Genomic DNA, 27,242 nt, shown 5'->3' with positions numbered 1-27,242 from the left:
TGGATGTGAAAGGAGCTGGAACCCTATTTCTATTAATTTTGCAACCACAATTTATGAGACGTGAGTTGGAGCGTTGTCATGATGGAAAACGAGAATCACTCGACTTGCTCGATTCAAACTAATACTAAACACAAAGAAATAGGTCGATCTGGCTAAAGCTTCTTGAGGGTTCTTCCGAGAGATGCTACTACCTAAACGTAACCTCTATATGCGCCAGTACTTCCATCTTTTTGACTTTGCACGGACTTTTCAAACGACTTTCGTATACATAATTATATAATTCAGCCCTATCTAAACTTACAACATTTTATTACTTATTTATTTTTCACTCTATTCATTTTCTTAATCTTAATAAGGTCAACAGCATCGACCCATCCTGTGCCATCTTTATTTTGTGGTCTTATATTTGGTCATCCATCTTCATGCCTTACTCGGAATCTTTTTCTGCGGGCTATTGCATTTTTTTGCGATACTGTCATTTGGCCATTCACAGCTGGTAGGCGTTTCGTTTTCGCGAGCCACCCGGGGTAGAATGTGTTACTATCGTTACATATAGACCAAACCTAAAGAGGAGGAGGACGCTTATATCAAAGTAGTCGCAAATATTTCTATGAAACACCTCTCAGGCTACTTACACAAACATATTCGTTACCTTCTTCTCAAAAAATCCTTAATTTCTAAAGTAGCTACAATTAATTCCAAATATTTATGTTTCTTGTTTTCTTTATCGATCACAACCCATTTATTGTCAATATTCAAATGTATGTGCTATTGAGAAATCGGCCGGTTTAACGGTCAAAATACAGACAATCCGATCTAATTCGGAGCTTACGTTAGCTCCTACTTCAACACAGAGATCAGTATTTGTACCATACATACAATTGCATATATCCTACTTATTTTTTAAATTTTTATTTTATGCAAAAATTTGTGGTATTTACTTAAATTTATTTTTCTTAAGTGTAAACTGATCATAATAAATAGTTTTTACTTTCATTTAACTGTACATATTTACAACGACTTTTTATTTTGCACTCTCATAACTTTAACGATCGCAAACCTCCCAGTTCAGCTGATAGTATTTTTTTCCATTATCCATCAGCCATAAGTTCGCGCAGTGATTTGAGCAAAAGTAGCAGGTGAAAATTTGCTTTGAAGTACTTCCACGTCTGCACAGCAAATGAAGTTTATAAATAAAAAAAATACAATAACTACTAAAATATATTCGCTAGTTCAATGATAACTCACCGTTTCACAGCCATGAAGTAATAGGAAGTGTACAATGGGTTGGAGCAATTGAACAGTGTACAACGGGCAGTCGGTCCATTCACTATGTGGTCATAAATGAACTTTTCCGGTAGCATTCGCTTCAGTGCCACATTTTCCCACAAGGGCATATAACGGTTTAGATATTGTACGGCGCGTAGGCAGTCATCGTAGAGAGTGACTTGGTTGTCCAGCGAAGGCACATGAAAGATGCGACGTGTTCCAAAAGGTAGCAAAATTCTAGTATTGGTTTCCTTCTCCAGCACCCAGAAGAAGCTCTCGTGCGAAACTGACCTGCATAATATGACAAAAGTTAAACTGAAATCTTCCCCTTCAGTCTCTCGCTTTGATAGTTACATTGGTGTTGCTTTTGAACGATTGTCATAGAAAGTTTGAAAGAACTTTTCGTAAATCATTGGCACATGAGTGATGGAGGTGTTGTGAAAGATGCGCACATGGTTGATAAACTTTGAAAGTGCCACCGGTAAGTAAATGAGTGCACAACCTGGCAAGGAAGTAGCAGAAAAATAAAATAGTAAGATGTGAGGACTAGAGCTGTCGAACTATCGCAGTTAGATAGTATCGAAAGCAGGTGTGCGCCAAATTGGTTTAGTTTTTTCACACTATTGACACCAATTTTGAGTGCATGCATCCCACGCTAGGTGACGACCTGCTTATTTGGTGGAAGGTATACACTACATTAAAATTCCAAAGTGAATATGTGTTAGTTATAAAATGTCTTATTTCTCATTTGTTTATATTTTTTATTCAAAGGGGCGGGGAGTCAAAACCGCAACGATTTTTTTTTCAAGTCCCCGTCTTCAGTTGAATCTGAACGAATTTTCAACAAGGAAAGTTCAATTATAAATGACCTGCGGTCAGGCATGAAACCTGAAACTGTTGATGCGCAAGGTTTTCTTAAAAAAAAAAATTATGAGATTATATTGACCGTAAATACATAATTTTAATAATATATGCATTTACGGTTAAAACAATTTACGGTGTTATTATTCGATAGTATCGTTAGTTTAAACATCAACCATGAAAAACCATCCATCGTCTCAACTATCGATAGTTTGACAGCTCCAGTGAGGACAAAACTATTTGCTAAATGACTGAGAGTTACTTACGATCGGCTGACAGTGACTGTAGCGATGGCAAGTTTGAGATTCGTTCGGGTATATGCCAGATATTGACATTATCACTGAGGTTGAGTTCGTTCAGTCGTTGACACTCGCTTAGTTGAATTGGCAGGCGTTGAAGGTGATTCTTGGATATGTTAAGTTCTTCTAGTTGTTTTAAAGCGCCAATTTCTGGAATAAGAGGAGGATGCATTGAAAAAACTAGCTTAAAAATACAAATCTACAAAGCTCTCTAATCATTTTTGTGTTACATAAATAAATATTTAAAGCCACTTTAAGTACACCTCAGTATAAATACCCACTGAGGTGCACGAAACTCATTTAAGGGGTTACATGTGTTCCGTTGGTTCAAAAAATCGATTTATTTTTTTTTGGCTTATTAATTTCTACAATATCTCAAGAATATTATCCTAAATTTTCAAGTCGATCCGAATAATAAATTCGGAGATACAGCCTTTGGAATGTGTGCGCTCAGAACTTTAAACGCGTTTTCTCGGAACTGTGTTTTCAAAGTCGGCTGTCAAATGTTCTCGAAAACTATTCAACCGATCTTGATGAAATTTACTCGTGCTTGGACGAAGAATTTTTGTTTTTAATTACAACTATTTAAAAAAAACAAAATGTCAAGCAAATTTGACCGAAATTTTCATTTTTTTGCAAAAATTCTGCCGAAATTCCATTTTTGCTTTTTGTTCCTTTCCTTCGTTCAAGCACGAGTTTATGGTCTTAACTAAAGCACTTATTTTTGTGTTCTTCCATTTTTGATGAGCCTGTCAGGAGTTAGCTGACAACGCGGACGCACCTTTTTTTCGAGGGGTCCCCGGAAAGGACGTCACAATGGAGAAGTTTTAATTTTGTTTTTTGAAAATTTCAGAAATTATTATTTAAATATGTATCTATAAGACAGAAAAAGTTTGAATTAAACAAATAATTTTTTACATAAAAAAAATATTGAAAATAGGCCTTTTTTAACCCGACGAAACCCATGTAACCCCTTAAACCTACTGACATTGAGGCATATATTGTGAAGGTTGCTTGAAATCGTTTACATACTTTTTTTTCTATTTAAATTTAATTAAATGATAAAGTTACATTTAACTTAACTATTAGAGTTAGAGTTCAACGGTACAGAAGTTTCTTTCTTTAACACTTAGAAATCTAGAAAATAAGTAAGAAAATAAATACTTCGAAGCGGAAATGGGCGGTTAAAGTCACCCTTAATGACATTGAAAACAAACGAGTGGGTAAGAATCGATCTTCTACTTACTAAAGACTTTAAGTTGACCAATAGTAAACCTGATGTCGAGGATGGGACAGGATCAAAAAATGTTACTAATCTTAGTGAAAATTTCAGAGACACCTTTTGCACACGTTTGATCCGGTCGATTAAAAATTTATTGTATTTGCGAACGAATACAGTATACCACAATTTCAGCGTATAAGGGTTCGTAAAATTTAAGCCACCCCGTCGTACAAAGCCTGAAACAGAATATGATTTTGATAGAAGGTAATTAATGTGACAATTAAATGGAAAAACGACCGTCAAAAATTACAATTAAATCTTTAGAATCTTTACGCCTTACACATAAATAGGATTTCAACCATTGCAGGAAAACATAGTGAACCCCAAGCGAAGATAATCTTTAATCTTGAAAATTTATCAATAATTACTTAAATCATTCTTGTTGCAGCTGCTAAAATTCCATGCCCGACATCATCATCAGCCCATAATTCAGAGTTGAAGATTGATTAAAAGACCGATCTTAAAAGCGATGGGAATCTTAATCACTATAATTCTGAACAAAATTTGATTGGCTTTGAATTCTGCGTAAATTGACTGCCTGTAATGGCGTGTTAGCAGTCTTACTACCAAAATAAATAGCAGATGGAACACTACTACAGGATTTCTTAGATTTAATGTAGTGCCAAAAAGTCTTACCGCTAGATTTAATAATCTCTTCAACACTTGGAATGTAATTATTGTGAAGACATTTACATATTTCAGCAATCGAGTTTTTTCAGGTACTGCTTGCAAATAAATTATATGCATATGTCTTTAAGGGGTAGTCAGAGGCCCGAAAAATGATGATTTTCAATAATTTTTTTTTTGCTAGTCAGTTGCTTTATTTTGCAAAAATAAAAACATAGCATTAATACATCATGTTTCGACTTGACTTTAGTAAAATTAAAAAAAAAAAAAAACAAAAATTAATAATTGTAATGTGTATTTCTCCAGAAGTCCCTTGCGGTGATCATCACAAGTCCTTGGAGATTCATCTAAAATCAATCGGACAAGAGAAATTAGTTTTATTAATATGATATATAATCTTGTGCCTGATTGAAGCTTTTTTTTTTAAATTAACAATATGGCGGCCTCAGGAAATATTTTTCAGATTTTCGAGAAAAAACCGACATTTAATTGTTTAAAAAAATCGAAATTAAAAAAAAATCCTTCGATCAGGCACGAGTTTTTTATGTTTTTCAAAAGCAGTATAAATTTTATTGAAATCTACCAAGCGGTTTTTAAGTTACAATGATCACCAATTCAAAAAACATAGTTTTGAGAAAAACGCATTTAAAGTGTTCCTATTGATTTATGTAGAGTTATACGAATTATTTAATTACTTACACTGTGTCATCTATTCCTGGGCCATACAATAGTCTTCAGCCGTCATAGCAGCTTCCAAAATATCGATTTGCCTTCTCGAGTGTTACCGTTAGCGCTCTTATCTGCCACTTTCATACGTGCAACATCCATTTTTTCAGCATAACGATAAGAATGAGGCCCATAATTAAGTCCCAGTGTATTCATTATAAACAATAATTTATACCTTCATTGAATATACAAGTAGCTATGTATGCAGCAATTTGTACGATAGTATAACTACATAGTATATATTTACGGTTTTTGGGCATATTTTCCATACTAGTTGATTATGAAGCTTAGTGAATTGAAAACTTTGAAGCCGTTTCTCTCCATATTTTGGTTTTTGGATTAGGACACTAATGAAGTAAATGAGCGATATATGAATTTTGCAAAGTATTTTAGGCTCATAAAAACATGATGTTGGCCTGAAATTGTAAGATTTTCACAACTACTTGGCAGTACGTTAATATAATATCAATGTGAAATACGGTCATTTTATCATTTCATCTTCTATCTTTCATTATAGCACATACACAAAATTGTATTTCCATTTATTAATTCATTATTTCAATCAATTCATTCGAAGTTGATGGGCCAATGTATTTTTTGCAGGGAAAGAAGCGAATAACGTGCAGTTGTAAAATTGTTTGTGTTTGAAGGTTTATCAGTAATCTCTAATTGTGTATCGAGGGGTTTTAGAATTTAGACGGTACTGTTCAGTTGGGCTTCAAAAAGTGATGCCTGGCCATTCCCTAATATTAATAATAAATTAAAATAATTCAGTGAGCCTCATTGAAAATAATATACACTTAAATTTTCTTCGAAGAGTTTCTTCTACGTTCACTCGTAGTATTTGAAATATATCATAATTCAATAATTTTCATGGATTTAGATACTTTTTAAACATTTTCAACATTTTCAACATTTTCAACGTTTTCAACATTTTCAACCTTTTCAACATTTTCAACAGATAAATTCGGAGCCGGGTCATTTGCAATGGTCTGCTCTTTGCTTATTTCTATCTCCAATTTTTCAGGTTGTTCGGTTTTCGCGCTCATAGCAAGAACAGGAGGAGGTCGGGATATTTCTTCATATTTCACACAATCATCTGGTAGAGGTGCTGGCTTTGTTTTGAAAGCCTTCAATGGTTTCTTACAGTAGCATTGATTGGCCAACGATTTCATCGAACCTGGAACGTACGTGCCCTGAGCGGCTTGCGAGAAAGCTCCAAGCATCTTCAACAAATCCTGTTGTGCTTTTTCAATGTTTTTACTTTTACCAGCCCATGCCATAAATATCGACGATTGCATAGTACCGTCAAAGCAAAATGTTATTGGCCACGGCTTTGGTGATGGATCGGCAGCAAAGGCATTCAACTGACAAAGAGTTTTGTCCTCCGTGTTGTCATCCGCATGCAAAATTACGCCTTAAAACCAAAGATGGTAGTTTTTTTGATATTTTTTAATAATTTCTAAATCAAAATTATCTTACCGCCTGTTGCCGCAGGGACGGTATGCCTTAGAAGTCGTAGTGTTGCCTTGGCGATTTGGCCTGGTGAATAACGTTTCGCACACTTTGAACCCGAATTTAATACAGGCACTTTTAGCAAAGTTCCTTCCAGACTGACATGATGGTCGGAAAGCGACTTGAAAATCGCCGTCAAAACTGTTTCGGTGACCTTTTCTGCACGCTCCAAGTCATTATCATCCGATGGTACTACGTCCACTTCCAGTATAGGTAACATTCGTTTGGATTGCGAGATGGCTGCGTATTTTCCTAACGTATTGGCGTTCTCAATTATTGCCAGGTATGAAGGTGTGAACTCGCCTATATTATACTGAGCTCTCCACATGGTAAAATCACAACCACAATCTTTATATTCCGCACATTTCACAGCTAAATCGTCAAGCCCTTGGGTAGTGAATTCTCCATAAGAACATAAGATGGGCACAAGCCCTTTATCTACTGTTACTCCAACCAAAATATTTTTTCGCCGCACTTGGCAGTGAAGCGCACATCCGTTGGAAGTTGTCTGATCCAATACCTCCGGATGCACTGCTATGCCCGAGATATAGTCGGACATTGTTTCTTTAGCTGAGAAAAGCATGTTGCGATACTGAGCGCGCATCTCTTCACTGCATTCAATACCAAATATTTCCAATTTTTTTTCCAACTGCAATGGGGATTCGTCTGTAATGAGTATTCCATGACCAGGTGACATGAGCATCGTGGATATGTGGACCAATTCATCAATTACGCTGCGCGAAGGACAATTGAAATATGTAGACATGTTGGATCCGATGCAGTCTTTTTCAAATGGGCAGATAATTTGCAATAATACGTTCAACGTGAAATTTGGAGAAGAAAACAAAAAAAAATATTTCGAAAAGGAGAAATTTTAATTCGCTTGCGAAATATTGTTGTTTCACTTTTTTATTTGACAAATCTAAATTTTCGTTTTTATTTACAACGAAAAGTCATCTGTAGAGTAGGTATTCCACATGATTCAATTATTAAAGGTTTGCTCACTTGTGACCTCAGTATTCTGACACTCCCTTACAAAAGGTCGCATTTGTCGACAGACAATGGTAAACCTCCGAGTGTATTTCTGCCATTAAAAAGCTATTCATAAAAAGCCATATGCCGTTCTTAGGCTGTAAGTAATTACAAACTACAAAATTAACTCTTGTTAGTAAGTTATATGTTTTTAAAACAATCTAGTGAGTACTTTCGCAACCTATAATTTAAAGGCATCGGGCTCAGATTGTCAAAATGTCAAAATGCGCTCATTGCTCCATCTATGATATCCTGATTTAAGCGGTATGTCCGGATGTACTCCATATCGTGGTCCATATTGGTCCTGAACGTACCAAGCAAGTTCTTGCTCATAAGCACATCCTTCTGAAAGCGAAATGTTTTTCCTACATATTTTACTTTACCTCCACTTTAACTATAAATTTCTAGAGTTAGCAATCCACTGTCTAGCTAAGGGAGCCGATTTGTCAAGAGGAAACGAGAAAGCTGCTTACTGAGCAAACCTTTTATTATTGAATCATGGGTATTCCAGAGGCAAATTTGAAGTTGAATTTGACCCAAAAGATTACAGAAGAGAAAGGGTGAATGATTGCGTTGATATTTTGCAAAGTTACCTCTATTAATACTCGTATAAATACAGGGTGGCTGATGAATTTTGCTACATTAAGAAACTCAATAACTTTTTTTTTTAGTGTATGGAATTCATTTATTTTTTTTTTCAAGTTGAAGGTCATTAAATTTTATTAAATGTAGCTTAACTAGTTTTAAAAATAATTGAATTTAAATGCCCCCCATGCTCGTTGACACAAGCATAGATAATTAGATGTGAAACTCTTTTTCTCGTGAGAGCGCTCAAAAATGTGCATTTTTTATAACATTTTCCACTATTGCCACACCGGTAGAAACATGAATTGGGTATTTTTGAACCAAAGGTCTGGAATTTTTATTTTCCACACCACCATTGAGGTTAGTATTTAGTGTGCGGTTGCCCAATAGCCTTATATCACTCGTAAACACCTACATATACTACAAATAAGCACAATCCGTATGAAATATGTACATAAATAAGCCAAAAATTTAAAAATTTATATGTAAATGAAATTATTTAAAACTGAAATACAAAAGTAATTTAATAATAATAAAGTAATGAACGCGAAAAACATAAGTTATAATTAAAAACATGACTTATTGCGATTTTTTAATATAACACAGAAATTGGGTAACAAAAAAAATTCTCAAACAACGAACAGAATAAGTTAAAGCAGATTACCTTTAATTTTTGTAAAATATCTCAGACACAAATTCAGTTCCCTTACCTACGCTTTTCAACCATAGAATATTTACGTATATACAAATCTACATAAACCAACACACAGTTTTCAATAAAATTACATTATGTACATAAGACTAATTAAAAGTAGAAGTCGAAAAGGATATAACGAGCTTTAGATTCTACAAACTCAATTCAATTATTACATTTCAATTGAATAAATTTTAAGACAAATAATTATAAACATTTCAACACGCCATTTCTCCATTAAGCAAAAACGAACTGTTTTCGTCTGTTATTTTTGGCGCGTTTCTTCTGGCAGTCTGCCATTTCGCCTATCAGCTGTTCAAAATCCCATAATGTGTGAGTGCTGCCAAGTTTTTAAACGTCCTCATGGGCGCGCTCTCTCTCAAAATGAATAAGTTTCATATCTAGTTATCTATGGACACAAGTGCGGCATCTTAGTAAAAAGTTGTTCATTGCTGCTTTGAGAGTTGCGACAGGAATAGCCACAATTGTTGCCCGAATGGATTGTTTTAGTTCATCCAAATTGGTTGGCTTTGTTTTATAAACTTCTTGTTTACATAAACCCCACAAGAAAAAGTCAGGTGCAGTAAGGTCAGGCGACCTGGTGGGGCCAACGAAATTCGGAGTTTCTTGAAATCAGTTTATTGGGAAATTTTCGTCGCAACTCTGTCATAACAGTCTGGGCTATGTGAGACGTTGCCCCATCTTGTTGAAACCACACAGAGTTGAAAGGAATTCTCTTTCGGCGTAGTTCTGGATAGAAAAATTCTTTCAGCATTTTCAAATAACGGTCTCCAGTAACCGTAACGGTGTGACCATTTTCTTCAAAAAAATAAGGCCCGACAATACAGCGTGAAGAAACCGCACACCACACTGTCACGCGAAGAGGATGCAATTCCGTCTCGTGGAGTATCTGTGGGTTAGAAGTACTCCATATTCGACAATTTTGTTTGTTCACATTGCCGTTTAAATCGAAATGGGCCTCATCAGACATGAAAAGGCAGTTTAACATGTTTTGGTCTTCTTCCACCATTTGCAGGATCTTCTGGCAAAATTCCAAGCGAATCGGCAAGTCTGCTGCATTCAGTTTGTTAACCATTTGAATTTTGTAGGGAAATAAGTCTAAATCTTTGTGCATTATTGTTTGCAAAGACTGTCGGCTGACACCAGGTTGAGCAGATAAGCTTCTTGTTGAAACCCTTGGATTGCTTTGTATAGCTGCAGCTACAGCAGCGATCGTTTCCTCCGTCCGAACTGGTGTGTTTCGATGATAAGGCCTTCTTGCGACTGTTCCTTGCTCAGCAAAATTATTCACCAGTCTCATTATGGTCCATCTGCTCGGGGGATCGCCGCCAAACATCCGCCTGTACTCTCTCTGTACCAAAACTACGGACTCCAGTGCGTGATAGCGGCGGACTATCCAAATTCTTGTTTGCGTGTCCCAGTTATCCATTTTAATAAATTTTAAAGATCAATCTGCAAATTAAAACAAAAATGGAACAGATAACTTAAAAAGAAAAAAAGTTATTCAATTTTTTTTTGGTAGCGGCTTTCCACAGCCACCCTGTACATTGAGTATGAAAGAAATGCTGATTATAAATATTTTAGAATAATCTGGCGGAAATGATAACGCAAAATTGGTAACGCTTTACTCAATAATTAATATATACGTGGACGTTTGACTAAACAGCAATAAAAGCAATAAGCTCATATTGTATTAATTCCAAAAATGTTCAACGGAGCAGGGAGGCCATAAAAAGGCTAGCCGCAAACAGTAGGCTGCATATCTATTGGGTACCTGACCAAAAAGGCATTATAGGAAACGAAATAGTAGATTCGTACTTACGCTCTTGCGAAAAGACTGCAGAACAATAATAGGTATGTTGGCAGGTTATAATCTATTGGCTGCACATACTTACAAGATAGGAATTGCTAACATGGACAATTGCAGGAAATGTAGAGAGGGTGTTGAGGAAACTTTAGAATACCTTCTGTGCGTTTGTCCGGCATTACTAAAAACGCTTTTGAGGATCTGGAGGACGTCTCAAAAGCCGATCTCCCAGCTCTGCTTAGATTCCCTAAAAGCGTTGACATCCTACATGAAATCTACTTTCAATATTCATATATGTCTGTCTCCATCTGGTATCGCTAGGGACCAAAAGGTCTATGCGTGGTTTAATGCTAACCAGGCTAACCTAACCCAACCTGGATGTTGTTGCAACGGTGCTAAAATTATCTAAAGGAATTAAGTCATATTTAAACACAAATGGTATAATCCAAGAATGATTGAATACAAGATTGCGCCTTTCGAATTCGCGGTGTCGTAAGAGCCCATGAATAAACTAACAAAAGGAAGGGGAATTACTTGTTTGCGAAGAGGAAGATATCGAAAGCAATGGAAATAACGAAGCACAAGAAGTTATACACAGACACACAGACTTTATTGCCACGGCGCTTGGAGAATTGGATGGGCTTAGTCTTCCAACACTGAAAGGTATGAGACTTGGTCTTTCCGATGAAGTTAAATATCTAGAAGTATTCTTGGATAAGAAGCTGACTTGGGAGACACACGTTTCACTGAAGGTGAATCGCGCATTAAGGATTTTTCAGCAATGCCGTAGAGCCTTTGGTAAAACCTGGGGTCTGAAACCTGCTGTGATCCAATGGATATACACATCACTTATCAGACCAATCATCATTTACGCCTCTGTGGTCTGGTGGCGACGGAGCTTGGTTAAGTCCACACTCCGGGAACTATATAGGCTGCAAAGAAATGTATGTTTATGAATTACGGGTGCCATGAGTACGATCTTTGGCAATGCCCTAAATGCTTGATTTGTTCTCCTTGGATCTTAAGATACAACAGAAAGCAATAAAAGCAATTTGTAGATTCAATAAATATGGTTTCTGGCACGAAGACGGAACTTCGGGACACATGGAAATCTTTAAGATGCTATCTGAGCAGTATCCACTGTTTTCGGGACCTGACGACCTGATACCCACAGTTTCATTTGGAAGAAAATTTGATGTCAGCAATCCAGAAAGCATTCAGGAAGGTTTGACGGATATTTTCTTTACCGAGGGGTCCAAGAACGAAATAGAGTCTGGAGCTGGATGGTACTTAACGGAAAGTAATAAGTATCACTATGCTATGGGGGACATGGCAACTGAACGAACCGAACGAAATTTTTTGCTATCCCAACAGTAGCCGAATGGATAATCGAGAAGAGATGGAGCGAGAAACAGATTGGAGTTTTCAGTGACAGTGAGGCTGCACTGTCCGGTCTAGAACGCTGCAAAACTGCAAAGTGTTTTGTGTCAAGTTCGAATAGAAAACTGTCAAACTTTCTACTAAAACTTGGAAGGAAAGACGTTCGGTTGATGTTCGGTACTATTACAGGACACAAACCATGGGGTCAGCATATGATCACCATTGGGATCATTGAGGACCCAATGTGCCTGTCTTGCTTGGATGAGGCGGATAGCACTGAGCATTTTCTCTGTGAGTGTCTTGCCTTTGCTAGATCAAGGCTACGAGTTTTGGGTTCAGATGTCGAGAGAATGAGTAATATTTGTTCTCTAAAACTGGAGGATATTTAAAGATTTGCTAAAGAATCTGGAAAATTCTCACAGGACTAACTACCTTTATCTCTGTCTCTATTCTTACCTATCTCTTTCTCTGATACTCCATCCCTCCTTGACTATCTACCCTCTTTCCAGAGCTCCAAATACAATGGGCTTTTTAGCCTGAGTGTTTTAGGAGCCACCAAATCTCTTGGTGCTCCTTGGCTCGACCTATTCAAATTTCATTTTCAAATTTCACCTGTGGTACTCAATTCGCCTTGTTAATCAAAAATACATTAAAAGAACCTATTAATTCAACGGTTGCTATAGACGACTGGGTTGGCGGGTGACTAGGACCCGGCATGAAAAATCAAATTATTGAAAAACTTTTATCTAATTGCACTCGCACCCAGCAGGCAATGGCATGTGTGCATTTCTACCATAAAAACGCTCCTCATAAGAAGGACTTTGCCATTCGGAGGTGGCAGAAAACTGTAGGCCACTTACAAGGACGCACAGCACAAGCAGGAGAAAGAGCTCGGCCAAACACACAACAAAGGATTTATGCGGCAATTGCATGCATAAATATATTATACAGATTAAAGTGAGTGTTAAATATCCTAAAACATTTCGTCGCCGCCGCAGTAAAACCTGCTAATGGCTCGTCACAATGGGTCCGTTCCGTCCGTTACGGCGACGCATTTGACTCACAGCAAAATAAATTATGTGTCGAACGCGCCACAATGTGCCGTACGCTATGCCGGCACAAAAATTGGCAATTTTTTATTGTTGCCGTACAACAAGTGCGGCGAAAATGACAACTGTTTAAAGAAGAACAAATTTGTATCGTTCAAATTTTTATCGATGGTGTTTTTTATTATATAAAATTAAATGCAGAAAATAAATGGAATTTACATGAATTGACTCAATTCAAATGCAGCCTTATCTTTTCGATAAAGGTTTGAGAGAGTAGAGAAAAGGCTAGGTTTAACCAGGTGGTCCTGTAAAATGAATGCGTTTCCAGGTGTCGAAGCTATGGTAGCACTCACTGTCTACGACTACCATAAATTCTATTAAAAGCATCTTTCGCTTCAATAAGCATTAAATTTATAAATTTTTCACAACCAACAAAAACCTGTTTATGCAACACAAAATATGATGTTTGCTTTCACGAAAATCAAATGCGTTGCCGCAACGGGCACAAAGGGCCCATCGTGACAGCCCTATAACTCTTTTTAACAGAGCGAAAAAAACATGATTGAATAATAACTACGCACAATATTCATAATTTGTAACCCTTTCTGTCGTTTGTAACCCTTTCTATACCCTACTTATTCAGCTTACAAAAATTACTATTTTTTCACTTTAGTTAGAAGTTGCAAATAAAAAAGGAGGATAATTAGTTATTTTGACCGAAAAACAGTAAATTGAGTACGCAACAGTTATTACTGCGGCGGTGACGATATGGGTCACTGTAAAAGTAATTCTGGCTAGATTGCGTTGGTAAATAAATTTTTAAAATAAAAACAATTTCAGAATTTTATGAAAATTTTGTTATACACTGACATTTCGGACACTTTTATCTTCCCAAAGTTCTAATGAATTGCCCACAGTCAACCAGCCTACATGCCTATTTGACAATGTGTATGTGTAGTGATTTATAAGTGTTAATAGTTTGCTCCCATTAACCCATAAGAAGCAAATGGGGTAAAAGTACCTAAATATATAATTTGGTATTTCAATTAAAATTTTGTAAAGTAATATAAAAAAATGCGTTTGAAATAAAACTCAGCTTACGTAGCTATTTTATAAAGTTTTTTATTTATAGTAATATTTTTTTGTATTGCTTTTGCTTCAAAATTTTGTTCAAATGCTGATATACCTAAACCATGCACGAGAAGTTGAAACCAACAAAGTCAACGTCGGAAAAGCGAAAGCGCTGCATCTCAATAAAATAAATATAAAACCATATAGGAACCACTGATAGTGGGTGCACAACAGTTCGAAACCGTTGACAAATTCTGCTACCTTAGTTGCATGGTCAACGCGGATGGCGGTTCTCAAGTGGATGTCGAATACAGAACTAGCAAAGCTAAATCATCCTCGGCATTCTCGCTCCATTGTGCCAAAACAACAGTATCAGCCTTCAAACAAGCTGCACATCTTCAACTCGAACGTCAAATCCCTTCTATTACATGATTGCATCACCTGTAAAGTAGCTGCGAAGATCATGAAGCGCACGTAAATGATCATAAATCGCTACCCTCGTCGGATTTTACGAATTTTCTGACCCCGGACAATAACCCACGCCGAGTTGTTGGCGCAAGCCAATCAGCTCGACGTCGCATCAGAAATCAAAAAAGAGAAATGGCAATGGATTGGCCACACGCTAAGGGAAAACCACGGCAATATCGGTAAACAAGCGCTACGCTGGAATTTATTTCAACAAACTGGTAGAGGAATTGTCAGATCACGTACCACCTGGCGGCGCTCAACATAAGCTGAAATGAAGTCTATTGGATTATCGTGGAACGAACTAAGATCCCTAGCACAAAACCGTGTCCCTTGGCGAAGAGGAGTGGTTGACGCCCTATGCTCCAAATACGAGTTAAATGATCACATATATATAATATATACGAGGTGAGTTAAAAAAATAAGGGGAATTTTCTAATTTTGCGGGCCACGTACTTTCGACTTTCGATTATTCTTATTTTTGATGTTGGTACACTCGTCTCGAAGATATGTTAACGGTTTTAGCAATATAGGCTGTTCAGTTAGTTTGTGAGAGGCATAAATAAGACAAGTGTTTTATGTGTTCGGCGATTTTCTGCTTCGACTCTTGGCTCTCCTGGACTCTTCCATTGGAACGATTGGGCTTTGGTTTCGATGTCATAACCATGTACCCATGATTTGTCACCAGTTATGGCGCTTTCAAGCAAATCTGGATCATCGTTCAACAAGTTCCTCGAGACGAGTGTACATACATAAAAAAAAACATTGAAAGTCGAATGTACGTAGCCCGCGAAATTTGAAAATTCGCCTTATTTTTTGAACAATCCTCATATATATATAATTATGTTTCCGTTATTTTCTAAACATACATTTTCCAAAAAGTTCTGTATCATTTGGCTTGATCAAATTTCTCTCTTTTTGGTCCATCCATGACCATCTACTCTCGCCCGAAATTTGGGTTATTAAATTAAGTATACCTGTATACCCCTGTATATCTCATGTTTTTCAACTACAAAATTTAGCTATGAAAGCCATTCGAGAAAGAATTTGCAGGAATCCCCTTAGGAATCCAGGGAAATGAATGTACCGACCATATCCAGGTCAAGACTAATTAGAGATGATCTCCACATGAAAACCTCCGGCGCTCAACTGGTCATCTTTTGACAACGCTCTTGAAGAAAATTAGACTCGACAAATGCAAGCAGCTTCTTCGGTGGCACGCGGTTATCGTCTATGAAAATATTTTATCACAGAGTAGAAAATATTCACTGTTGAACAAGTTTTTAATAAACACAACGACAAAATCTATGCTAAAACTTCTAAAGACGCAGAACATTTTGTTCCAAGAGTTCAACGTGACCACAAGCCAAGAAGGATGCCTTAGAAGGCGTGGTGAATCAGTTGAGCAGTACTCTCTTCAATGGAGAGCGTCGGATCTTTCAGCAAGATTCCGCTCCAGCCCATAAGGCAAAAACCACCCAGTAGTGGCTAAAAACAATATTACTGGGTTCATAGCCGCAGAAGACTACAGTTTGTGGTTAGACTTGGAGAACATGGTCTGTCGAAGGCTACACAGAAATTTGGAGAGTCTCAAACAATCTTTGGTTCGAGCAGAAAAGCATGGAAACCGTGCGTGCTGCAATAGCTGAATGGCCTAATCGTTTAAAGGTTTGTGTAAAAGAAAATGGTGACCATTTCGAATGAAAATTAAAATTGTTTTTTAATATTTACATGATTAAATAAAACTAACCTCATTAAAAAAGGTATTATAATTTCATATTTATAACGGACTTAACATGTAAAAGAACTGATGGCAGGACTAAGTACATACATATAATCTTTTTCCTCAATTTTTCATTAGAATAAAACTATTCAGCTGTTTTAAAATTAATACAAACTTTTTCCAAACTTGAAATTAGGGAGTGTGAGGTCTGTTCGAAAATATTTTTAACATATTTGGTCAGTGTACCGATCCATGCCATTTATTTATGAGACAAAAGCTAAAAATATTGTCGAGCAATGGAAGGATTTCGTTAGTCGATATACGCAGATACGACTTATGGTGCATATGCTTCTCGGGTTCTATCCCTACCTATGAAGCTTGGCTTATTGATTAGCTTAAAATCATTGCCAAACAGGAGAATAATCTTATCATCGTCTTTCATTTTCGATTTGACCAGTGGGGCCGTTGACTGTCCGGTGCTTCTTGAGAGGAGTTTCTTTAATATTCCAGCCAGAGCTCGGAATTTTTCTATATTGGTCTCTCAAAACCTCTTTATGCTTGAAATTCTCCTATTGCAATTCACTCTTATTGAGTTTAACAAATCTCTAAATATTTCGAGATAAATTCTGCATGTCCAAAGGTTCGTCTATTGGATTTTTTAAATATCTATTATAAATAGTTTATTTGTATTAGATTGGGGAAGAAGTTGCGTAGCGTTTTTATATTTTCTTTTATTTTAAAACGATTTGTTTGCTGTTTGGTAGTATTTATTCGATAGAACTGTTTCTGCTCTACAAAACTGTGTTAATTGTATTTTTGAGTGGTTTAATTTTTTATTAGTTTTGAGGCTTAGAAATGGTATACCCTGGAGGCAAAAATGAACATTTTCGATACTTGCTCTTCTTTGCTTTTCATCGACGCCAAAAAGCTGCCAAAGCAGCCCGGGACATTTGCGACGTGTATGGTGCCATATGCGAGCCTACAGTACGGAAATGGTTTGCAAAGTTCAAAAATGTCAAAGTCATCATTTGTCGATGACACGTCCCACAGCGGGAGGCCTTTTGAATTCGATTTCTTCATGCAAAGAAGATCATGATATTTGGTGGGACTGCCCTCGTACGCTGGAAAATGCTCGAAAAGAATGCCACGATCAACAATGAGCTTTACATTGCTCAGCTACACCGTGTGAATGAGGTTATTCGACTGAAAGAACCTAATCCACATGGTCAAACCATACTGCTTCACGCCAACGCCAGGCACTCCAAGAGCTCGAATGGGAGGTCCTTTACCGACCGATTACCTTGCACCGACCGATTACCATATTTTTCGCTCCCTGTCAAACCATATGAAGGGCGTTACCTTCGATAACAAAGAGGTCCTTAAAAACTTGCTTAAAAACTTCTTTGACACCAGACCAGACGATTTATAGCGGGACGGCATCAACAAATTGGTCGAGAGGTGGGAAGAGGTTGCAAACAGTAACGGCGAATATATAATTGATTACTTACTGATATAATTATTGTTTTTTGTTTAAATAAAATATTTCGGTAAAAACGCTACGAACTTATTCCCCAACCCAATAATTTTTTTAATGCCTATTAACTTAATCTTTAAAAATTTATTATATTCATTGTCTTCATAAATACATAAAGAAACATTTCAATTTATCACTGGACGATCTGCATTGAAATTAATAGTTAAAAAAGTTTTAATTAAAAAAAAATCCAAACTAATGGAAATCCTGACCAAACCGCAAACTAATTTTATAAATAAGTGAAATAAATTATGAACTCACCAGCGGGCAACTCCGTGAGTTCGTTCCCACTCACATTGAAACGCTGCAAGCGGTCCATCAATCCCACGGTTTTTGGGAGCTGACGTATCTGATTATTCGACACATCGAGAAATTCCAAATTTTCTAGAAGGTACATTTCCTCTGGAAGTGCGCTCAGATTATTGCCAGCCAAGTGTATGAACTTCAAGGTCGTAACATTTAACAGCCATTTGGGAATTGTGGTGATGAAATTCTCCTTCAGGTAGACCTTTGACGGTAGGATTGAATAATTCTAAAATAAATATTCCGCTGTTGAAATACATTTATTCCAATGTGTTGTTTACCTCCTCAAGATCTTCGTAAAGGAAAAGATCCATGGGCACATCTTTGAAGTTGAGATAGCTCCAGTGCAGTGTTGTCTTGTTCATTGTGGCGTAGCGTGGTATAGGGAAGGGGAGGCGTATTCTCGGCTGATCAATTTTCGTGCGTAGTTGGCGCTGCAATGCGCTTTGGAGGAGCAGAAGCTTGACTTAGATCACTCTGGTGAAGTGAAAATGCCGAAAGCGCTGATGTGTGACAATGCGGATATGCCACGCGTTGATTTTTTATTTTCGCATTGAACTCACACGCATGAAAATGTGTGCAGTTGGTTTTATAACTAAACCATAACTAGCACTACTGACTTTGTACTTTATAGAGCAAATTATTACACAATATTTCACTACATACGTAAATGTACTCCTCCGTTGTACGTCGTGGCAATTTATTATATTGTTTTATACTAAAGCACTTACATGTAACTTTGTTATCAATTATATCACAGCTTAATTTTGGTGTTGTCTACGAGAACCGAAGAAACAAATTTAATTAAATAAAAAATGTCGAAAAGTATCCGTTAACGCCTCTGCAAGAGCAATGATATCTAAAACACAAACCTTGTTTGTGCTGCAGTGCATCCGCGGTTCGATGGTGGTTCGTACAATGCTGCGGCACAGTATCAGGGTTGTCGGTATGTAAATTCAAGCGCGAAATATGTTACTCGGTCATGAGCGCTACCCGAAAACTAATTTGAGAACGCGAAAGATCGGAGAAAATACATCGATGGATCCACGTCAAAGAGGATTTTTCTTAGAATTTTAGCTTTGCAAAGCCAAATGTGTTTTTATTTACTTTTTTGCAAAAACTATTAATCGATCCCAAACTATTTTTAATCTAATAAATATTATTTTGGCATACATACGGAAAATTATCTCAAAAGAGTTTGGGAAACAAATAAAATTCTTTGCGATTTCACTCAGAATTTTCCGAACACGAAAATCGCTAGCAGAAAGCGTTACAAAACAAAGAGGCGAGACATTTTTGAAAAAGAAAATGAGCAAAATAAATAATAAAATACATATAATCAATGGCAATGACAATTTTTGAACTCAAAAACAGTGTGTGAACGTATACGTGGGTATGAGTGTTGGTATCTGTTTATTTGCATGCCTACTCGTAGATGCCCTGCGAGGAAGACTTCAAATACGAGTAGTGCGACAAGTTTTTAAGGCAAAAATAGTACAGCTGGCGAAAAAACTAGAGCACCTCAATATTTTGTTTAGTTGTAAAGTTTTTTAATTTCCATTTATGTATGCCATCAAAATTGAAATGAGTTATTTAAATGAAAAATTTTGTTTGTTTTATATAAAAACAAAATTCACTCCATAACACGTCCGATATTAATCACAATTACATACTTTGTACCAAGACGAATTTCATAAAGGTGATAGCAATAGACTGGCTGATTTGTACTTGTTTCTTTCGCCGTGTGGGTGCCAGCATTACTAAAATTTATAAGCCATGAAATTGCATACCAACAAGTTTTATATAAATTCATATTAAAAACCATGAAATTGTGAAATTTTCGATTTCGTGTATAAAGTTTGAAATTAGGATTTATATGGTGTTTGTTACACAATGAGCTACACTTAATAAAAAAACAAATAACATTTAAAAAAAAGTCCAAACTGGTAAAAATTATTGAGGTGCTATAGCTTTTCGACGATAAATGTATGGGTAATGACCTCGAATCATTCGGACACGCAGAATAATATCGACGACTTGGTTCAGGAAATGAAAAAGGTCGGACGAAAGATCAATGAGGAAGAAACGAAATCACTAAGAGTGAATGTGGCGGATCGTGGGAGCAGTTTTAACGCGACAAATACCAGTATTGAAAATGTCGACTACTTCACTCACTTTGGGTGATGACATTCAGTTTTGAATCGCAAAAGCCCGTGACGCTCTTGCGCAACTTAACAAAGTCTGGAATTCCTCCACGATTTCCACTATTACTCTAAGATGCGCATTTTTAACTGCAACGTCAAATCGGTTCTTCTGTATGGTTGCGAAACATGGCTGATGACGGACTTGCTCGCCAACAAACTAAAAGCTTTCACCTACATTCGCCTACGGCGGATTCTGCGCATCTGCTGGCCCAGAACAATCACCAACGCAGATTTTTGGGATCAGCGCAAGCAACTACCCATCCAGTCTGAGATAAAACTTAGAAAGTGGAAATGAATCGGGCATACCCTACGAAAGGACACAACTGAAGTCTGCAGACAGGCGCTGGAATGGAAACCACAAGGTAGCAGACGGCAAGAGAACGCTTGAAAAGGAGATAAGTGCTGCCGGAAAGTAATTTAAGGAAATTAAAGTCATTGCGAAGGGCCGTACGCGATGGAAAGGTTTGGTGAAGGCCCTATATTCCATTCGGAGCAAAAAAGCGGATGATGATGATAGATTTGCGACAGTTTTATGAGAGTCCTTTTCTGAATAGGGGGAAAATCTGATATTATGGCAATCACTGAAAGAAATGCCATTAAAATTTTTATTTTGGTCTATATGCGCTTCGAAATTCATTACAAATACTAAACCAAAATAAATAAATATGAGAAAGTTTTACGTGTAACAGTTTCGTCAACAAAAAAAAAAATGTGTACGCAATCGCCTTATTTGCATGCCATCAAGGCATCTCAACTACTCGCAGAAATACTATATTATGTGAGACTGGGGATTATTTAAAGTTAGGCACAAAAAAATTGTTATCTGCCGCACTTAAATTTCTCTTTCGACATGTAGAAAACAATACCCATGATTAAGGAGAAAGTAACATTTCTTTCCTATAATAAATCTGAAAAAAATATTATGGGTTTTGCAGATATATGGGGAACTCATACTAAGTAGCCCTCAAAAACAATTGAGGAAGGAGTAATAGTAAATCCTTTAAAGAAGTAGTTAAAGTTCAATTATAAGGCCCATTTATATTTGTGCCATTCTATAAAACTTCCATTCACTTTCAGCATCTGCTCCCTGTAAAAACTAGAATCCTTTCTTATACCTCGGAGAGTGAGGATGTTGGTTTTGTTGTAAAATCAAATCAGTAAGCAAGGAAAAATCGAATTAAAAACGTTAATAATAAATAAATAAAAACTTGAAGCAGTTAAAGTAGTTTTTTCCGGCATTTAAGGGGTTAGGTGGTTAGGTGGTGGTTTGAAAATTTAAAAAAATCGATTTTTTTTTTGTCTTATTAAATAGTATAATATGCTTAAAATATTCTCCTAAAATTTCAAATTGATCCGAGTAAAATTCTACGAGATAGACCCTTCAGAAGTTCCGCCCATCAGGCCATGTCAGTGCAGCGTTTCGTTTTTAAACGCGTTTATTTCAAAACTCGATTTTTTAAGTCGGTGGACACGATTTCTCGAAAAGTTATGAAGCGATTTTGTTCAAATTTTGCACACATCTTTGGAATAACATTATCAAGTTATTGAACGAAGGATTTTTTTTTTTTATTACAACTAATTTTTTCGAGCCAACACATGACGAAAATTTGACCAAAAAATGTGTTTTTTTGTTCAAAGTCTGTCAAAAATTCAAATTAAATTTTTTTTTCCTTCGTCCAGTAACGAGATTTATCCATGTACTAACGAAATATGTTTGGTTTTCTGATTTTAGATAAGCCAATAATGAGTTATGCTGTCCACGGCAAGAGCATTTTTTTGTGAGACGTTAAGGGAGATGAGGTACCAACGGCTGAGTTTTCGGAATTTTTAAATAAAAATTTCACAAAATACTGTTTAAATATGTATCTTTGATATGCTGAATTGTTTAAATAAAATATATGATTGTATATATTAAAAAAAAAATAGTAAAAATACCCTTTTTTTGAACCTCTGTAACCCACCTAACCCCTTAAACTGATTTACCAATCGAGAAATTTTGGTATATCAAAAGTAAGTACAAATAGTGATATCTAGAAGACATCAAATGATCTGTAGCTACGGGGTTTGATGTTATTAATTGTTAGATTGAGTCGAGATAGAAAATATAGAGATAGAATTGCAAACTTTCTTTGTTCTTCCAAATCTATTTCAACTCCTCCAAAGTAATTTCAAACATCAGGATTTGTCTCGTCTGTGCTGAGTTAGACTGATGAAAGTTAAATAGTGAATGAAAAGTACCCTTTTTATTTTTCAATATAAATCCCCCCAACTAACTTTTCGCTTCGTGAATAATACGCTTTATCTATCTTTATGTCACTGAAAAAAATATTCTTCTTATTATTTGTAGGGGATATATACAATATAACCCTAACTTAATCAGCACACTGGCTACTAGGGCCTTCGGGGTTCACTGAAAAAATATTCAGATATTTTTCAAATAATCACATAATGAAAAATAAACAAACATTTTTTGCCTTTCCAAAAATTGAACTCGTTACCTAATATCAACACCAGTCCCAGTCCATCTTTGTATAAAATTATAATAAGAGAATAAGAAGCGCGAGTTAGGCTGGCTCTAAATTCACTTGATGTCCATCAGTTTGATAGGAATGGATTTTCCAACTGGGTTTGTTGGTGTACACACATATACACATATCCCTACATATGCATACGAATGTATGTATGAAAGTTATTCTTGTGGATTCACCTTTCATTTTTAAATTAATTTGCAAATCTTCACACTTGCCGCCACGTTTAAGAAGCCCAAACTAATGCAAATTTGGAAAATTTGTAAACATAGATTTTCAATGCCAAAAGCCGAAAAATTTACGTCACCAATAGAAAAGACCGAAGTACTTTTCTATGCGTTGCTAAAAAAAAAAAAAAACATCGACCTTGACATGTTTCATTTTATTCCGATTCGCGTTGCATACTTTGAGGCTGCGAAAACAGTTCTTCATACGCCGGAATGTAAAGTGCGTGCGAATGGTATCAAAAATTTAAATAAACAACGTTCTCAGTATACACAAGCAAGTATTTGAATTTGTCGTACCGCTGAAACTAATAACTTTTATTCGGATATCTAATATTTTTTCTTACATAAAAACACCTGCATTCAACCACTACTTTAATAAACTATTATCCAACTGCAACGAGTGTGGTGAATTCGACGCTTCATTTCGTTGATTTTTGTTGACATTGACATTGCAGCTTGACTTGAATGCAACACGCTGCACTTTTCAGCGTTTGCGTTTTGCTGGTTCGATCGATTTTTTCCTTTACATACATACATTCAAACACACTTCAATACATACACACATGTTTCTTCTGTCACATACTCATATGAGGTTGTATGTACATGTACGGATATCTTATTTATGCCGTTTTTATGTCCGAATTGCAACCTGTTGGTTGTTTTGTGGGTAGTTCTGTGACAAAAAAAGTGTTGGCCACGTCTATTTGCATTTCTATGCACTGAGTGAATTTCTGTAGAGCTTTCTGAAGCTTTCGAGTTTTTTTTTGTTCTTTCAAAGTATCCCTCAAACTATGTGCCTTCGAAAGTAAGAGTGAAAAACAGCTGTTTAACGAATGCACATCCGCATATGGTACATACGTACACAGGGGTCTATACATTCATATACTTATATATATACATGAGTATGTATGTAAGTTAGGATCTCAAAAGGTTTGATTGTAGTTAAAAAGTTAAATATGAGCGAAAAGTAATTTTGATCCCCAATAACAAAGCAGAAGTATGGGAGGTTTTGTTTACTGATGCTTTCCATTTCAATTCAACCGGACTATTCGGGTCATGTTCTCCGATTTCGATGTAACTCAAATATGTTGCTCTCTGGTCAAAATAATGAGACACATATTTTTTTGTTCGCCCGAAAAATTTTTTTTTTAAGAGTTATCGGCAATTTGGTTTTTCGGCTCAAAATCGATTTTTTTTAATAATATCATATAAGAACATTTTTTTTAAATGCCCATAACTCAGTCAAAAATGATCCGATTTTAATAACTCTGGGTTCAAAATGATCGTCATTACTTACACGAGTGACTTAATGTAGAAACAATTGCAAAAAAGTAGTTAACATTTTTTTATTATTTTATATATTTTATTTTATATAATTAAAAAAAATCGATTTTGAGCCGAAAAACCAAATTGCCGATAACTCTTAAAAAAAAATTTTTCGGGCGAACAAAAAAATATGTGTCTCATTATTTTGACCAGAGAGCAACATATTTGAGTTACGTCGAAATCGAAGAACATGACCCGAATAGCCCGGTTGAATTGAAATGGAAAGCATCTACTATGAGACAATTTAGGGGTTAACTCAATCGTTTATACCCCATGCACAGTAGCGCACTAGGTGATTGGAAAAACAAGAACTAAAGCAATAAAAACGAATAATATTCTATTTCGACACTGTCAACACATTTTTTTTTACATTTTGCTTTTCCAATTCTTTAGAATGTGTTGCGTGATTAACTTCGTTTTGCTGTTATCTCGGCTTTGCAATGATCACTTCGATACTTTCGCTTTATCACTCAGTGATAAATTTTTACTTACTTTACTCGGACTTCAAATTTAAAAGCTGAAGTTCTAAAAACCCTGGCAAAAGATGACCCTTTGATATTACGCAATTATTAAATTATAATTACTATTTGGGTAAAAGCGTTCAGGAATTGTTTTAAATGTTTTCGGTAACACGTCTGACAGTTTGTAATGTTATAAATCGAGCGAAAAAAGAGAGTAGATTAGAGCAAAAGCTTGCGGGTGGAAATAACTGGACGTGAAGAGCGCTTGATGATCCCAAAATTGGATCAAACACCGAGAATTTCCTTGAGAACAATTTCAAAGGAGCTTAAAGGGGAGTCTCGTATTGTTGGCTCTCATTAAGCAGTGCGTCAAGCCATACTGCACCACAAATATTCATCGAGATCAGCACGTAAGATAGTGCGCTATTACAACGATGAGCCGACTAGTGGTTGGTCGAAATACATATAATTCCTATGGTTAGGTTAGTTAGGTTTGGCAGCCGCATCGCACATAGAGACAACGATGCCACTTAGACAACGAAATGGGTCCGTTGTGAGCCGCGGGGGCTGGGCTACATTTCCCTCTCCATATTGGACCATCCTGAGCTTTTGACAAAGCACAAAAGGTTGTTGATACCTAATGTGTATAGATTATCTATATTCGATAAGAAGTAGGATTTTAAAAATCGGTTCCTGCTTCTGGCTATGGCCGGGCATGTGCAAAAAAGGTGTTGAATTGTTTCCAACACCTCCTCATTTCTGCAGCTAAGACAGAAATCATGCGTGTAAGCGCCAAATCTAATTGCATGATTTCTTATGAGACAATGTCCTGTGAGGGCCCCTACTAAGGTTCTGATTTGAAGTCTACTCAGTTTTATAATACTCTTGGACAGACGTAGATTTAGCCTTGACCATGTTTGCCTAGCAATTTCACAGGTGTTAACGCTAATCCATTTTTGATTTACAGAACTTATTAGTGCGTCCTTAATGAGAAGCTTACAAGTTGCGAGAGGTATCTCCATAAAATTACTTATGTCTGACATACAGGTACCTTCTCTTGCAAATTGGTCTGCCCCACAGTTCCCGGGTATATCTCTGTGGCCTGGAACCCAGCATAAGATTATAAGATATTGCTTGGCCATCTCATTTAGAGATTGTCGACAACGTAAGACACTCCTCGATGTTGTTTGGAATGCATCCAGAGCTCGTAGGGCAGCTTGGCTATCTGATAGAATGCAGATATCTGTTGATGATATTATGTTTATCTTTAACAATTTGAAGGCTTTATGAATAGCGTTTATTTCCGCTTGAAAAACACTACAGTTACCTGGTAGTTTAAAGGTTTCACTATAAGAAAGCTCTTCGCAAAATAACCTTGATCATACACCGGTGTCCATTTTAGATCCGTCCGGGTAGATCTCAACGCGTGTGTTGGGTGTTGGATCTTCTTCAAACCGCTCCAGTCTAGAAGGGATTTTCATTAGGAAGTTCTTTTCGAAGCAAAGAATGGGAGGGTGATAATCACAGTCACTGGGTATATCCGTGTAGGAATCTAAGATGGTTGAATGTCCATGTGCGACAGTCCTCCATTGTGAGCTCGCTTGTGAGCCGTAAAGCGGAGTAGGCCGCTAAGTATTTGCAGAAGAGATCTAGGAGTGGCAGATGTAATATGATATTCAAAGCCATGGCGTGGTTTTCATGACGCCACATATTGCTAATTCCGCTGATCTCTGCACCTTATTCAATAAATTAGAATAGGTTTTTTTCTGCATAGCACACCACCAAACAACATTTCCATATATGTAGAAGAATGGGTCTGACGACAGCAGTGTAAAGCCAATGAGCAACCTTAGGTTTAACTCCCCAGGTCTTACCTAAAGCTCTCTTACAAGCATAAAAAGCTAGGTTCACTTTCCTGACTCTTTCTAAGATGTTTGACTTACAAGTTAGTTTCCTATCTATGTTTAGTCCCAAGTACTTGGTTTCTTCCGAAATCACAAGAGCTTCCCCCTTGAGCATAATTGGACTTAGCTGAGGGATTCTGTGTTTCCGAGTGAACAATATGAGTTGTGTTTTGTCTAGGTTGACTCCTGGACCACACTTTTCTGCCCACCTGGAAAGTACCTATATCCAGAGCATTTTGTATTAGGTCTCTTAATGTAAATACAAATTTACCAGAGACAGCAATAACAACATCATCGGTGTAAGCTATCACCTTACAGCCCACCGATTCCAGTATTAACAGAAGTTTAT

The 27,242-nt window shown here is 36.5% G+C and overlaps 2 protein-coding genes and 1 long non-coding RNA gene across 8 annotated transcripts; all 3 read right to left on the bottom strand.

Moving 5' to 3' along the window:
- Positions 1-721: 721 nt before the first annotated feature.
- On the bottom strand, positions 722-23,706 carry LOC129245487 (leucine-rich repeat and death domain-containing protein 1). Of its 6 annotated transcripts, none has more exons than XM_054883671.1 (7): positions 23,500-23,706; positions 18,525-19,020; positions 18,202-18,472; positions 2,397-2,579; positions 1,624-1,771; positions 1,249-1,560; positions 722-1,169 (listed from the first exon to the last, which is right to left on the bottom strand). In XM_054883671.1, exons 2-7 carry the CDS (start codon positions 18,606-18,608, stop codon positions 1,046-1,048), a joined length of 1,122 nt encoding a protein of 373 aa, XP_054739646.1. In that variant the 5' UTR covers positions 18,609-19,020; positions 23,500-23,706; the 3' UTR covers positions 722-1,045. The 6 variants fall into 6 exon arrangements, with proteins under 6 accessions (XP_054739646.1, XP_054739648.1, XP_054739647.1 ...); XM_054883673.1 differs by having other exon boundaries at positions 23,547-23,564; XM_054883672.1 differs by lacking the exon at positions 23,500-23,706 and adding an exon at positions 23,155-23,223.
- On the bottom strand, positions 3,690-5,411 carry LOC129245488 (uncharacterized). The gene is made up of 3 exons (XR_008582410.1): positions 5,312-5,411; positions 5,038-5,239; positions 3,690-3,887 (listed from the first exon to the last, which is right to left on the bottom strand). It is a non-coding gene; the product is annotated as an uncharacterized LOC129245488 (long non-coding RNA).
- LOC129245486 (fructose-bisphosphate aldolase-like) lies at positions 5,870-7,507 on the bottom strand. Its single transcript, XM_054883668.1, has 2 exons — positions 6,547-7,507; positions 5,870-6,481 (listed from the first exon to the last, which is right to left on the bottom strand). Exons 1-2 carry the CDS (start codon positions 7,343-7,345, stop codon positions 5,955-5,957), a joined length of 1,326 nt encoding a protein of 441 aa, XP_054739643.1. The 5' UTR covers positions 7,346-7,507; the 3' UTR covers positions 5,870-5,954.
- Positions 23,707-27,242: the final 3,536 nt, after the last annotated feature.

The sequence above is a fragment of the Anastrepha obliqua genome, chromosome 4, assembly GCF_027943255.1.
Source record: "Anastrepha obliqua isolate idAnaObli1 chromosome 4, idAnaObli1_1.0, whole genome shotgun sequence".
NCBI classification, from domain to species: domain Eukaryota; kingdom Metazoa; phylum Arthropoda; class Insecta; order Diptera; family Tephritidae; genus Anastrepha; species Anastrepha obliqua.
This window is presented reverse-complemented; position numbering and strand designations above follow the sequence as displayed.

Bases quoted from the DNA above. Each gene is read 5' to 3' on its own strand.
- LOC129245486 (XM_054883668.1), bottom strand. From the start codon at position 7,345: ATGTCTACATATTTCAATTGTCCTTCGCGCAGCGTAATTGATGAATTG. The intron at 6,482-6,546 runs GTAAGATAATTT...TTTGGTTTTAAG, and splicing joins CGTCCCTGCGGCAACAGGCG to GCGTAATTTTGCATGCGGAT.
- LOC129245487 (XM_054883671.1), bottom strand. From the start codon at position 18,608: ATGAACAAGACAACACTGCACTGGAGCTATCTCAACTTCAAAGATGTG. The intron at 2,580-18,201 runs GTGAGTTCATAA...CTCTTATTCCAG, and splicing joins ACTCACGGAGTTGCCCGCTG to AAATTGGCGCTTTAAAACAA. The intron at 1,772-2,396 runs GTAAGTAACTCT...CTTCCTTGCCAG, and splicing joins ACAGTCACTGTCAGCCGATC to GTTGTGCACTCATTTACTTA.